Here is a 14,240-nt window from a genome sequence, read left to right as displayed (position 1 = left end):
GTTCCACCCTGGTAGCGTCCTGTCTACAGTTTCTTACACGTTAACCTTTACCTGAGCTCTTCCTTCCCACCTGTGACGGTGTAGAGCAGTTAGCCCAATACGCAGTGCTAAGAGGTTTCTGCATATCACTAGTTTAACCTTTCTTCCTGCATCTGGCCAAGGGAACGGACATGGAACCCATGTACCCAGCGATTCGAGAATGAAACAGGCAATCCCCCCATCACCCGATACTCTAAGCAGGCTTCTCAGAGTCCGCAAGTAAAGGTTGGTTAAAACAAACTCTCTGGATTGGCACATCTCCGTTGTATCACTGGACAGATCCTTCAGAGCTCAGTGGAATATCAGAAATTCTAGGATATACAATTAAGGTCAATGCCTAGCTTGCTCCACATGCAATCTCTATTATAAGCCTATAGAAATTCCCCAAGAAAATCCAGAATGTGAACTGCTCGGCTTATGTATTTTTATGATTCCAAATTAGTAATAAACTAGGGAAATTGAGCCATGTTTTATGCTTCTGTATTATTTACTTGCCCAATGTAATCACCGAATTGCTTTACCCTCTCATACCTTCTACGTGGTCACAATCTATGTTTATCTGCTATGCAGAATGGTATACAAGAAACTATCAGTTGATCAGGAATCTTGAGACACTGTTATTTCTAACTGTCATACACACACACACAGACATGTGCTCCTTCATGTGTGTGATTGCAGGCATATGTGTGGAGGACAGATGACACTCTTGCATGTCAGGCATTGTCTTTCACCTTGCTTGAGAAAAGGTCTCATATTGTTTGCCACTCAGAATTTCAGGCTAGCTGGTCCCCAAGGTTCAGGGGTTCCCCTGCCTTTGCCTCCCACCTCACTGTAAGAACACTGGGGTTCCAGACACATGCAAACACATGCATCTTTACATGGGTTGATGTCTTCTAACTTGTTCTCACGCTTGCACAGTAAGAGATCTACCCACCATGCCATCTCCCCGGGCACAAATGTACCATTTTTACTTTTAAAAAAAAAAAATGATTAACTGAGGGGCTCAAGAGATGGTTCAGCAGTTCAGAGTACTTGCTGCTCTTGCGAAAGACCCAAGTTTGGTTTCAGGCATCCAGAGGCTCACAATTGCCTATAGCTTTGGATCCAGGGAACAGACACCCTCTTCTGGCCTCTATAGACAGCCCCCTATACCCACACACACAACAATGGAAAAACATGCACACACACACACAAATATTCACATACATGTAAGTATAACTTTTTTTTTATAAAAATGAGGGGCCCAGATTGTGTACACCAAGAATGGTACCACAGGTTATGACTGACTCCCCTAGCAGAACCTAAGAGCCAGTGGGTGCCACTTCCCTTACCTCTCCATCTGGTCCCAGGGCAGACTCCCCTCCCTCTGCATTCTCTTCGGCCTTCTGCAAAACAATAATGTCAAGTGTTATGTATCCATCAAGGACACAGGACAGGAATTCCCAGCAACTCCCACATCTAACTATCTCATTGCCTGTGTCTTCCTCTCGGGAAGCACAATGCAAATGTCTTTCGTTTTTGTTTCTCTTTGCTGAGATAAAATATGCATCATATTAGCGACGTGTAGAGTCATTTAAAGCCAGATGTGACTCAAGGCCAGCCTATTAGAGATCTGTGGATCGCATCTTTAGAGACCCACAGAGCCTAAGGCACAGCACCGTCAAGACAGAAGGCAGAATCAAGAAACAGTTTCTCGTGTTTGGCACCGAAGACAAATCCTGACATAATTAGTTCGACTTTCCTATTCCCTAAGCAAGTTTCCATCAGCAATGAAGAACAGCATTCTAAAAATGTCCATCAACAATAAGCTCTGAACTGCTCCTCAGTCATAAAAATACAAACAAAACAAAATTCTGTGAGTTCCCGGGTGGTTCCCATTCTACCTAATTGGCTTTGATAATATATAGTATTTCCACAGTGTGTGTGGGGAAATTGATGTGTGTCTACTGTGTTCTCATGAAGAATGCCATCATCTACCATTGTTTAAATACTCCAGTGTCGTACTCCATTAACCTCTATGCACCTCAAAGGCAAGGAAATGAGAAATTAGGATGACGTCAGATTATACACAGAACCGAGTCCCATATGCAATATATACAAAATGGTAAAAAATGTCTTCCATTTATGACACCTGTCAGGTAAAATATTTTATATTCAGAATCTCTACTTTAAGGTTATTACTTAAAAAAAACCATACTAATTCTTTGTAATAAAATATGAGAATATGAGAGAGGAAAGTCCCAGTCACTTCCTTTACTAAGATACTTAGGGAAACAAACTTTCTATCCTAGGACTCTTTTAGTTAATTGAAAAATATATACACTAATACAGAATCAAAATTAACTCTCCTTAGCTTACTTCAGACATTCATTCTATTAATACTTTATCTTCTACGAGAATAATTAGTCTCTTCACAAAGCAACCTCACTGAAAATGATTTTTCCACACTGAAGAAGTCCCATAAACATATGACTTTTTAAAGTTATTTTCAATGTCATTTATAATTTTCTTACCAAATAACACTCTTTGTGTCCCTATCATACACATGTCCCTCCCTCCCTCCTTCCCTCCCTCGTTCTCTCTCTCTCTCTCTCTCTCTCTCTCTCTCTCTCTCTCTCTCTCTCTCACACACACACACACACACACACACACACACACACAGAGCAGGGGGCGTTGATTAAGTATAAACAATGGAGTTTCTACCAAAGATTAGAAAGATAAAGGCTCCTACACTTAGACTTGTCCGAGACTTGTCTTTTCTGTCTTGCTGACTAGGGGAGGAAGTATGTGCAGGTTCAGAGGATTGATACCCGGAATCACACACATGGGTTCCCACCCAGCCTGCTGAGGCACTCCAACAAGGGCAGAAACCTTGTGTTCAGAAGAGAAGCCAGACAGTTACCAGATACTAAAGGTTCCATTTTTGGAATTCTCCAGCTCTATACTCCAGAGATGGTTTTAATTAATGAGAGAAAGTCAATTAATCCCACCATTCTTTCCATAGAAACCAGAAATAAGCTACAAATTTGGCCAACAAAGAAAATCAAATGAGACAATGAAAAAGCCAATTTGAAATAGCTAGTGAGTGGAACTGGATCACCATTTCAATGAATAGCACATTAAAAAGCTTCAAGAGCCATAAATGAATAGAATCAAAACTATTCTACAGCATACTCTCTTATGAATATACTATGAGCTAGCCAGAGCGTTATCTGCCTCATGATCAGACCCTTTCATTACTTAAAGTCCCCCAAACTAATCTATTTTCAATACCATTAGGCAGCAAGAAGCAGAGAGCTATTAGAAGTCCAGTCACCCTCAGTTCTGGGGTTAGACGAGTTGCGTGTCAATCACAGCTCTGACTGCACACGAGACCTTAGTGGTGTAACCTACAGCAAACAAGTTTCTCTTTGCCTTAGTTTCTGCGGTAGGAATGGACCACTGTTTGGGCCTGATCGTTCCAGAGCTAATATGGTACATGCCAAAGCCACAGTTCAGGATCATGATGGGAGCTCAGGAGCTATTGTTATGCCTAGCATTAAGACCGGCTATGGCGCTGTCTGAAAACTGCCTCCTACGGCTACGAGGTCAGCCACTTCTGTTTGTTCAAGGAGAACTCATGCCCACATGGGGGTCCAGAACTTAGGAATCACTAAATGAGAATTTACCAGACCCACCCCCCCCCCCAAAAAAAAACCCTGAAGAAATTACCATCGTGAGCAATGTGCTTCACTTAGGAGCTATTTATTCACTGCATAATTCATAGTATTATTGTTGTTGTCATGGTTTATCATCATCTTTGCAATTAGGAGCCAAAATATTCCCAAGTGATAAAATGGTTAAGAACACACGTGAGTCACCACTGAACTAGGGTCCTGTGTCCTTCCCTCCTTGTCCTTGGACCCAATCCTGCCACAGGATTAGGAGACTTGGAAGCCAGGTGGCAGTCTGCTCATCAGAGAGAGAGACCCCAGCCCCTCCCATCATGCTCTGGGCTTCTGATGTCTAGCTGGAGCTCTTTCAGAAATCCATGTTCTCACACCAAACTCATGTTTTAATGTCAACACAGAAAACGAACCCGAAATTCCTTCCCCTTTTCATGAATGGACACAAGAGACTGTGACGTTCATTTCCGTTGGAACTGACTTTGGACAGTCTCTGGGTCCCAGGTGAGACAGCTGGGTGCACACGGGGCAGAAGTGACAGTATTCCCACCGCCTGAGAAATGTTCTCAAGCAGTTGTCTGTGTCATGGAATCACACACACATGCTCTACTACTACCGGCTGGTACCTACACTTAACCCCGCTGATTAAAACAGAAAACCCAAGTAGGCGGGCAGTGGAGGCGCATGCCTTTAATCCCAGCTGGGGCAGGCGGGGGAGGCAGAGGCAGGCACTGGGACACCGAGTCTGAAGGCAGACTGGTCTACAAAGTGAGTTCCAGGACAGTTAAGGCCACACAGAGAAAACCTGTCTCAAAACACCCCCCACCCCCCCAAAAAAGCAAACAAACACACAAACAAATCAAACTAAACCACTGCAGTCCATTCATTAGTCAAGACCAAAGGAGCCCTGTAGGCTTCTTCCTATCTAACAAAACGCTGCAAACTCATTATGCTTATGCGGGGACGGAAGTATAATTAACCTACTCATGTCAGGGGAGATGGGTTGCAAATTACTCCCAACTAAAGATTACTCATTACCAAAAATTACTAAGACTCAAACAGATTCGGGCTCCCAATTGCCAAGGCCGATGTCAATTTACGCTCTCCGCTTTAGGATGTCCACAAACAGAGCGGGCATGCGCCTTCCACTGGGGGGGGGGTCATATAAAACGGGGAGTAGGGCTACCGGAGGAGGGACGCCCAGAAGTAGAAAATCCTTGTCAGCTGAACTCAAGAAGACAGACTTCAGTGGGGCAGTCTGTTTAGAGGACGACGCGGAGGCTGCAGACAGCTTCAGTCAGCTGTCTTACAGTCAAATTATGAAAGAAGCCATTTTCTCCCTCAGCAGGTATCCCCACAGTGTGCTGGAGCAGCGTCTAAACGTGAGGGCGCCGTAAGGGCTCATTCGCTGCTTTTCTGGAAAGGAAGCTTCAGGAACCACTTGGTTTATTTTTCCTGTCATTTAAGTGGGCCTCTGAGCCCCGAGACAAGTACTCAGTAAATAAAAAAAAAAAAAAATGACCGGGAATATCAAATTGGCAGGCATTTGCACACTGCCTGCGTGGCGTCGTGCAGAGAGAACCAATTTGAACATTTGACTCGGGTAACTGGTCAAGCCAGTTAAACAGGACTGGGGTTCAAACTGGTTTCACCCATTTTTGACACTGAACTGACCAGATGAATGGAATCGCGTTGACGGTGTGCTTGCTGAGCACCAAACAGTCCTTACACCCACACAGGCAGCACCGACTATGTCGCTTTGATCCACCTATGGGGTCTTGGAAGGAAAAGCTGCAATCAACTACAGAATCTCTAGGGAAAGAGTAGAGATAAAACAATCGGAAAAAGCTGGGAGTAACTTGAATTTGCAGTGAACGTCTCAACGACATTATTCTGTTTCACTGACAATCATACCAGCAGGCTTTGATGGTTGTGTTTAATATCGAAAACGGTTAAAAATCACATTTCCAATCACTGCGCTGAATAATGTACCGTGTCAAGTAAGTTCTCCCCTTGAATGTACAGCAACCTTGAGCTGTACTTATAAGAGCAGATGGGAGGTGGGTTATGGGGAAGAAGAACGAATAAAAGGACTTTGAAAATTGATTATACTGAGGTCACTCAGCAAGATTGAAATTTGCCATGTTTTCTCTCATATTGCGATCCTCCGTTCTAATGTAAAAAGATGAAAGGAGAACAGCGGGGGCCAGAAAGAAAGAAAACCAAATGCTGTATGAGGACCGCCAGAAAGCAAAACTAACGTCCTGTGTGTTCGTAACAACAGAACAAAACAAGGCAAACACATGAAGAAAGCACTACCTGGCAGTGGTGTCCATGTCTGGCTAAAGCACATGTCCATTAATAGCACGGGTTTTCAAGACACAGCAAAGACACCCAACAAGGAAGTTATTTCCACTAGCGTACCCCTCCTGGAAGAGGTTGAAGGGAGAACTTTATATTGAGTTTTTGCTAGGCGTCAAATAGTTCTAGATGCTGAAGCAAGACAACTGAACTGAGCACTCTCGGTGGGGGTACCTCTCTCAAGAGCTCCTGACCACAGCTTATGCAAAAACTAGGCCCAAGGCAGGATGGGAAATTCTTTATGATCACCAGAAAAGGCTCTCAAGCAGAGGTCACGCAAATCAGAAAATTCCCTCTGAAGGAGTTGCTGATGAGCTTTGTGACCAGCAGAGTCTGCCAAAATAATAAATCTTCGTGCCCTTTCTAAAGGCCCCAATAACCAAGGTATCTGTCACTGTCCTAAAAGACAGCCTCTACTTATACACAACCGATCCTCCATTAAAAAGAAAAAAAAAACACAACAGAATTAGCTGGCCAAGCTGGTCCCTGTCACCAATCCTAGCACTTAAGCAGTAGAAGTCAAGGCCACCCTTAGTTATGTAACAAGTTCAAGGCCAGCCTGGGCTACATATGACCTTGTTGTTAAAAAAAATAAATAAAAATAAACAGAAAAATAAGTGAGCAATTTATTTATCCAACCTCACAAAAGTGTAGGTTAAAAATAGTCTTTAATTTTTAATTTATTATATTAAATGAAATCAAGAATGTATGTGTGTGCATGCACACATACATGGAGGCCAGAGGACAAGGCAGGAATCAGTTCTCTGCTTCCACGATGGATCAACCAAGTCAGTACCAGGCTTGGAGACAAGGGCCTTAACCCGCTGAACTGCTGAACCATCTCCCCAGACCAGGACTTGGTTTTCAATGCAAAACAAACAAAACAAAACACTTGGAAAAACCAAGTGTATCTCAACCTCATTCCTTCCGTTTGTCACAAGACTGCTTGATGTAGTGACCGCTATTTGCTGAGCGCCGCTGTGTGCCAGCAAGGGCTCCAAATGCTTTAGATAAAGCTGCTACATAAGCCTCGCAACAGAGCTGGGGCGGGGGAATTATTTCTATGTCCTTGTCCTGCTTAGCTTTTACTGTCTACTCGATACAACTTAGAGTAGGCTGGGGAAAAGGAGTCTCAGCTGAGGGACTGTCCAGTTCAGTCTGTGGCCACGTCCATGAGATAGACTTTCTTGATTGATGTGGGGAGGCTCAGCCCACTATAGGCGGTACCATCCCCTAGAAGGTGGGACAGGGCTGTCTGTATAAGAAAGCTAGCTGAGTATGAGCCAATGAGCAGTAGTCTTCTATAGCTTTGAGTTTCTGCCTTGATTTCCCTCAGTAGTGGAGTGTCATCTGGCTGTGTCAGCAGAAATAACCCTTCCCTTCTCTAAGCTGCTTTTGGTCATGGGTTTATCATGGCAACAGAAATCAAACTAAAGAGGACCCTTTTGCTGGGTAATAGACAGGAGCACTCTACAATACATCTTTTAATGATATACCCTAAAAGGGACTAACAGCAAATTCGTATGCAAACACTTTCTTATGCAGCTCTGAAGCTTAGAGGCTACATGCTGTTGTGATGTGGGGCGGCGGGGGTGGGGGGGGGTCCCATGCACAACCCTGTTTGTATAAGCTTGGTGGTTTTATCTAACCCCGCCCTTTTTTTCTTTTGCTTCCTGGTAGCCACCTGAGGTATATCTGTGACCACCCTGGTGAAGCAGAACCCTCAAGGCCATGCAGAATGCTCACGGCAGCATTCGTCCCGAAATGCAGAACACACGAGCTCAATATTGAAAATGTATTTCTCCTCTGACCCTTAGGTATAGACACGGAATTGACTTTTTTTTTTCTCTTCGATTCCGAGGTCAATAAAGAAAGGCAAGGCTGAGAATGAGAAGATTCTAAGTAATTTATAAACAGACACTTCATAGAAATGCACCGAATGGGGAAGAGAATTGAATTAACAAGGTCAAGACGTGCTACGGGGAGCCAACCCTATTATTCATGAGCAACACTGAAGAACGAATCCTCCGAGAACAGCCAAGGATCTGTTATGCTGGGCGATTAAAATTGAAAGGAAAGAAAACAACCAACTAGATACTAGTTTAACACTGAAAGTAGAAAGTAATCCTTATCCAATCGGACTACAAGGCTGGCCATGCTCCTCTTCGATCTCAGTACCTTAGTTACCTGCATCTTCTCTGCAACCAGCTCTGGGCTATGGCTACGACTTCGCTGACTGCTGCAGGCTTTCTCGAAATAAAAAGTGCATTGGTGCCTTGTTTAATTTTCACAGTTGTAAACAGGGACAGCATATGATCTAAACCTGGGGAGACACTGGGGGCACAGCCTACACCTTACAGTGGGGAAGATCCTGGGGGCACACTCTGCAGCTTACAGTGAGGAGACGCTGGGGGCACAGCCTACAGCCGAAGTTCTGATGTTCCCTCTACCACAGAGAAGCTGGTGACTCTCAATTATTTACTCTTTGGAGGGGAGAAGTCCAGATAACACTAAAGGTCAGATAAAACAGCTTTTTAAAGCAACCCCTTCCTTTGTTGTCCAATAAATGAACACCTGGAACTATCGACTTTACTCTGAGCAGTCTTTAACCTTTCCAGGGGAGGAAACAGTCCCGTCCAGGAAGAGCCTGTGTCTTCCCATGCTCCCCCTCCCTTTCCTCCCTTTCTTTTACCATTATCCACCCCACTTCTGCTGAGAGACCATCTAGGAAGGTAACAGAGCCCTGCTGAAGGCAAAGGGCATCCAGGTGCCGGTCATCCTGACATCCTGAAAGCACACTGAAGGCAGCTGGAAATAAACATCCTTCACAGCGGTCAAGTGGGACCAACACCGGGAGATGCCCAGAGTTCTCAGTGGACAGTTGATGCCTTGGTATCTGTTATTTCCTTGCCAGGTAATCAGGCCTTACCTCCAGTTTGACTTCCAGTTTTTCATATTGTCACAGGTGAAGATATTAATTTGGGGAACAAGCTTAATTAGTGGCTGCAACACTTCTTTTTTTTTTTTTTTTCCCTCCAGCACACTCCCTCGGCTCCTATCTAAGAGCTGACAAATGAAAGCATAAGATAGAAAGGACTCTTGGCCAGGAAGCCCAGCTACCCATCGGTAGGCCTGCTAGGATAAGCAGAACCAAGAAACCTGCTACAGATCCCCACTCTGCACAACACAGTGCAAAAATACCGGCCTGACTATGGCCACTCAATCCATTTCTGTCTTTGCCTGTAGTGATGTGACTATCTAATTTCACAGCAGGAATCTATTAATTATAAACCAGAAGCTCAAATCTGGGCCATTAGCTTTTAATCACAAGGAAATATAAAGAACTTTAATGCTACAAACACTAACAGCGACAACCTCTGCCGAGCAGGAAAAACTGGAACTGTCCTTGCATGGGGTCTGCTTACAGGATATTCCAGCACCGTATCGGCTTGCCTCTGAGCCCTTCCACTGGCTCTGAAAGTTCTGGGAAGTCTATAAGGCTACCCTGATAAGAAAATGGGGTACCCCTCAGTGGTATGTCTAAATTCAAGCAGCGAGTCATCCGTTCCCCACTGCACACTAAGGTGAGCTGTCTCAGACGAAGGGAATCAGGTACAAGAGGGGGCCGTCTCAACCATCCATTCCTCCTCCTTAATTATGAAACAGGTATGGGAATTCAGAAGCCGTGAAATTAATTATATTTTCTTGAAAAACATTCTGTTCAATTATTCAGTGTAGACAGTAAATGATTCAATGCTACCAACGGCCCTCCCCCACCCCACCCCCGTTTTCACAGTTCTAATGAACGGTTTCTGTTGATGTGTGTACAGAAGTTTACTGTGAGATTGAAACGCAGCTGTTTGTGCCTCAGGAGCCACCAGGCAATGGTTCCAGGAGACCTAAGCCTGTGGAGACCGAAATCTGAAGATGCACAAGTTTCCTGGGCAAATGTCAGTGTTCCCATGTCACTTACCTGTGTCCTCCTGCACGCTTTAATCCTCTCGTGACTACGTACGCTACCCCCATGCAACCTAAATGCCATGTAAGATTGCTCGAAACACAATGCCAGGGAAGTGTCCGCAGACTTTCGATACAGAGGATATATTCTTCTTTTAGGATGCTGAGCCCTCCTCTATCTGTGGGATGCTGACTGGACACTTCAACATCCAAGAAGATGTAGATTTCCTGGTCCATACTCAGCCACTTACTGAATAGAGACACAACGTCTGCAGAGCAGATTACTAAGTTTTGTCCGTCACCTCTTATGACAACTAGGCTATACTTAACATGAGATTGTCCTTGTCTTTACAACTAATAAAACTGATGTCAATATGCTTACCTTATTGTGGTACCAGGACAAAAGAACTGAATTAAAACTTCCAACATTTTCATCTGTCCAAACAGACTGAAATGTGTGAGCATCCAGAGCATCCCGAAGATTTCTCATGTGTCTGCCCTTGGCTTCCTACTGTCTCTGCACTGCATTTTCTTCTTAACTTTTTACTCTGTTCTCCTAACGTAGAAGTCCCTGCCACCCTGGCATTAAAACTATACACTACTCATTTGTGTCTTATAGTCTTTTTTTCTCCTGACCCTGTATACTTGATTTGAAATGTTACACTGTGTTAAACAGAGGCAACATAGACTGTGAACTTCCACTGCAATAATCCTTTTATACCCTCGTCTCTAATACATCACCTACTTTTACACCCTAGTAATCTACACAACTACCGCAAGTCAGCAATCCAAACCTCCGGTAAGGTAGAAGCGGTTCTTATCAGAAAGCAATACTCATCCAAAGCCAGTCTTTGGGCATACATCTCAGGCTAAACCTGCCAGGAAGAAGAGCTCAGAGCTCACCTTCTTCCTCCTCCTCCTCTTCTTCTTCTCTTTGGCAGCTTGGGCCTGCTTGTGCTCCCAAACCAGGTTGGTCAGATTGGCCACATACTCATCAGTCTGCTGCAGTAGGTACGCTAGGCGTCTGTCTTTCTTTTGGTCAATGAGCTTCCTGTAGCCCTCTTCGTCCTCAGCCTGTGCAGGAGGGAGAGAAGGATGAGAGCACAATGCACGGACACCCAGAGGTCCACCTCACACTCCCCTCTACTGTTCACAACCTCCATCTGATGATACCTAGGGCCAACCGGAGGAGCCAGACTCCACCAGCTACCAGTGAAGTCAGCAAGTTGGCAAATAGAGGGACGTGCAACGCGTTGGGCCCATGGCTCTAAAGTCTGCAGCAAAATTATCACACAGAACCCCACTGTGTGAGGAATGTGATCACACACTTTTAAGTCAGCCCTTTCGTGTTCCAGGCTTCTTGAACGGCTCAAAATGAATGTAAAACCCGATGTGCTAATTAACAAGCCTTGGAGAAAGGAGACAAGCCATTTAGGTCCCGAACTCTGGTTCTACTGAGATAGAAAACAAACCCCATCATTTCCACCTCCTTCTCCCACTAAATAACACAATGAGATCAAGTGGAAGGAAACTTGTGATGTCCTCTGAGCCATTTAGAGAGAAATCTCTTTTAGACGGCCCAGCGAAAGAACATCCCAAAATACTTTTCTATGACGCCTGAATAAAAAGAGAACACCGTACAATCTCGAAGAGGTGGCTCTGTCCCAGCTCGGGGACTCAGCTGCAGGATGTCACTCCAGCCCATAGCGGAGCGACAGTGGCTTCATTGCTCTTCAGTCTAGCTGCTGTCTGCCCCGTGAATGAGCACGAACTCCAATGCTATTATAACTCTAATTGCTTTTGGCTATGGTTGATCTCACTTGAAGAAAGAGTGATAAAAAAAAAAAACCTTCAGTTTCTCTATTATCTGTATATTCCATCATTTAATTGCAAAAATTAATGATTTGCAAATGCTTAATCATTAGTGTCAAACCAATCTGTTGCTGGAGTTCTAATACAGCTTTCCTTCGGTTGAATCAGGCAAATTTGCCTGTTGATTGCTCGGCTTACTACACAATAGTCTCCCTAACTCGAGCAAAGACTGCTGGCACCTCAGAAACGGAGAGTGGGGTGGAAGGTGGTGAGACTCTGGAACACCTCAAATGGTGTTTACCATCAGGAATCCCCCAAACTAACAAAAATAATACACCGACTAGGACATCAGCAGGATGTCCTAGGGAGACAATGTCTTAAGAACTTCAAGAACTGAATGTAGGAGGTGAGGCTTACTCTGACCCACTCGGGAATTCTGTCCCACCCAGAGCTTTGGGTCTCTAATTAGCTGTAAAGTTTAGTTACTTTTCTAAATTCCATGGTGTGCTTTGTCCAATTCCAGACACAAGTGGTCAGTAAAACCCAACACTTGGGGCCAATGACCTAAACCTGCCCGTGTCTGCAGGCAGATCCATTCAAACCTAACTGTGAAAGTAAAGAGGTAAAACAATTTTGGGCTTCCAAAAAAAAAAAATGCCAAGGGAGGGGGAGGCAAAAGAATGAATATGAATTTTGGATTCAATGACATAACCTTGTAGGCTATTCATTCACAACAAAATCTTAGCCGTTCATCTCAAATATATCGCATGTTTAAAGGACTGCATTTGCCATTCTTCCTGGTGGGATTGCAAAACACAGCTCTTGCCTTTCTTTGAGAAGCTGTGTAGGTGGATGATGATGGTACCCTAGGGCACAAAACTATGGCCCCTCAAGTACAACCCTGGATTATTAGGCACACTGTGGAGAAAAGACAAAAAGTTCTCACTCTACCCTCCAGAAGTTCAGACACCTATGAGTATGTGTGTGTGTGTGTGTTTGCCTGAGAGACAGACAGACAGACAAGCTGCTTCTCTTTCTTCTCTTGATGCCTTGTGTCACGTTCTCAATGCAGAAAGATGCCAGCAGAGGCCCTTCCCAGTCTCACAAGGGGCCCTTACCATCAGCCTCCGCATTCGTTCCTTCTCGATCCGCTCTGTCTCCTTCTTTTGCTCCCTTTCCGTGTTAGCATGCCAAGTGGCCACTGCTTTGGACAGTTTCTGGATCTTCCCAGCCACGGACCGATGATATTCCTTAAAATCTTTCGCATGCTGCAAAATACTGTTCAGGTATTCCTACAGGGTTCACAGGAGGGAGAAAGGGATGTTTTGGTCCACTCTGCAGGGAAGGTTCTGCACAACTGAAGATGCTGCAGCATGCACTGACATCATCGAAGTGTGCAACCTATGGATGGTGGGGGCCTTCCCTGGAGCCTCTGCAGCACAGGGTATGGGCTATGGGCTAGTGTGATTGTAAGCCTAGGAAAGAATGGCTGCCTTCACTCCAGGGTGTGGATATTCAAAAAAATGGGAAAAGGAAAGACTAACTGGGTTATGGGCTGGTGGGAAGAAAGACTTCCTTTATCTGTACATTGTAAACCTAGGGAAGAGATGCCCCCTTCACCTCGAGGGTGTGGTCATCTGAAATGGTAAAAGCAAGGACAAAGGCTGACCTATAAAACATCAATGAAAAAATTTACAGCCCATTGTTCTGTCTCCCTGAAATAAACATGAGGGTTCTGGGCATTTCCAGGGAAAACCACATTTCTTCTGCTCCAACTTAAATTTAGAACGTGATGCAAAGTAAGTTTCTACAAAGCTGAAATCGCCATATGCAATCTGAACTCACTTTTCAGACAGAGGGAAAATATGTACCCTACTTACACTAAAGTCTTTCATTTTTTTTTCTTTCCTTTTTTTTTTCTTCAAAAGGAAGCTAAGCTGGGCACAAGATTAAGCACAGTAAGACCATCATGAGACAAAATCAAATCCCACATCAATGTTTCCAAGCCCGGAGAAACGAATGCTCTTGAAGTCCTACCCCTGTGAATCCTCCAACTGGGCCCTTCAAAGAGCCCAGAATACTATAGAAAAATAAGTTCCTGCTGGGGGCTGGAGAGATGGCTCAGCAATGAAGAGCCCTTGTTCATCTTCTAGAGGGTACAGGTTCGATTCCCGGCACCAACACTGTTGCTCAAAACCATCTGTAATTCTAGCTCCAGGGGAATCCAAAGCTGCCTCTCTGGCCGCTGTGGATGTCAGGCATGCACAAAGCACACTGCCTTATATGCAGGGAGAGACAGGGAGAAGGAGGAGGGGGACGGCCAGTAAACAGTGTTCCTCCGCGGCCCCTCCTTCAGTTCCTGCCTTAGCTTCCCTGAATGATGGACCTTAACCTGCAGTCAAATAA

General features: G+C 44.6%; 1 protein-coding gene across 5 annotated transcripts in view; it reads right to left on the bottom strand.

Moving 5' to 3' along the window:
• Positions 1–14,240, bottom strand: part of Smarca2 (SWI/SNF related, matrix associated, actin dependent regulator of chromatin, subfamily a, member 2) — a 164,168-nt gene that overhangs the window by 105,858 nt on the left and 44,070 nt on the right. For all 5 annotated transcript variants that reach the window (XM_050160511.1, XM_050160540.1, XM_050160534.1 and 2 more), the window contains exons 8-10: positions 12,953–13,126; positions 10,926–11,096; positions 1,371–1,424 (exon numbers count right to left, since the gene is read on the bottom strand). In XM_050160511.1, the coding sequence (XP_050016468.1) occupies positions 1,371–1,424; positions 10,926–11,096; positions 12,953–13,126 (399 nt within the window). The remainder of the gene's footprint in view (positions 1–1,370; positions 1,425–10,925; positions 11,097–12,952; positions 13,127–14,240) is intronic.

The sequence above is a fragment of the Alexandromys fortis genome, unplaced genomic scaffold (genome assembly GCF_014885135.2).
Source record: "Alexandromys fortis isolate MF-2015 unplaced genomic scaffold, M_Fortis_MF-2015_v1.1 scaffold_10, whole genome shotgun sequence".
NCBI classification, from domain to species: domain Eukaryota; kingdom Metazoa; phylum Chordata; class Mammalia; order Rodentia; family Cricetidae; genus Alexandromys; species Alexandromys fortis.
This window is presented reverse-complemented; position numbering and strand designations above follow the sequence as displayed.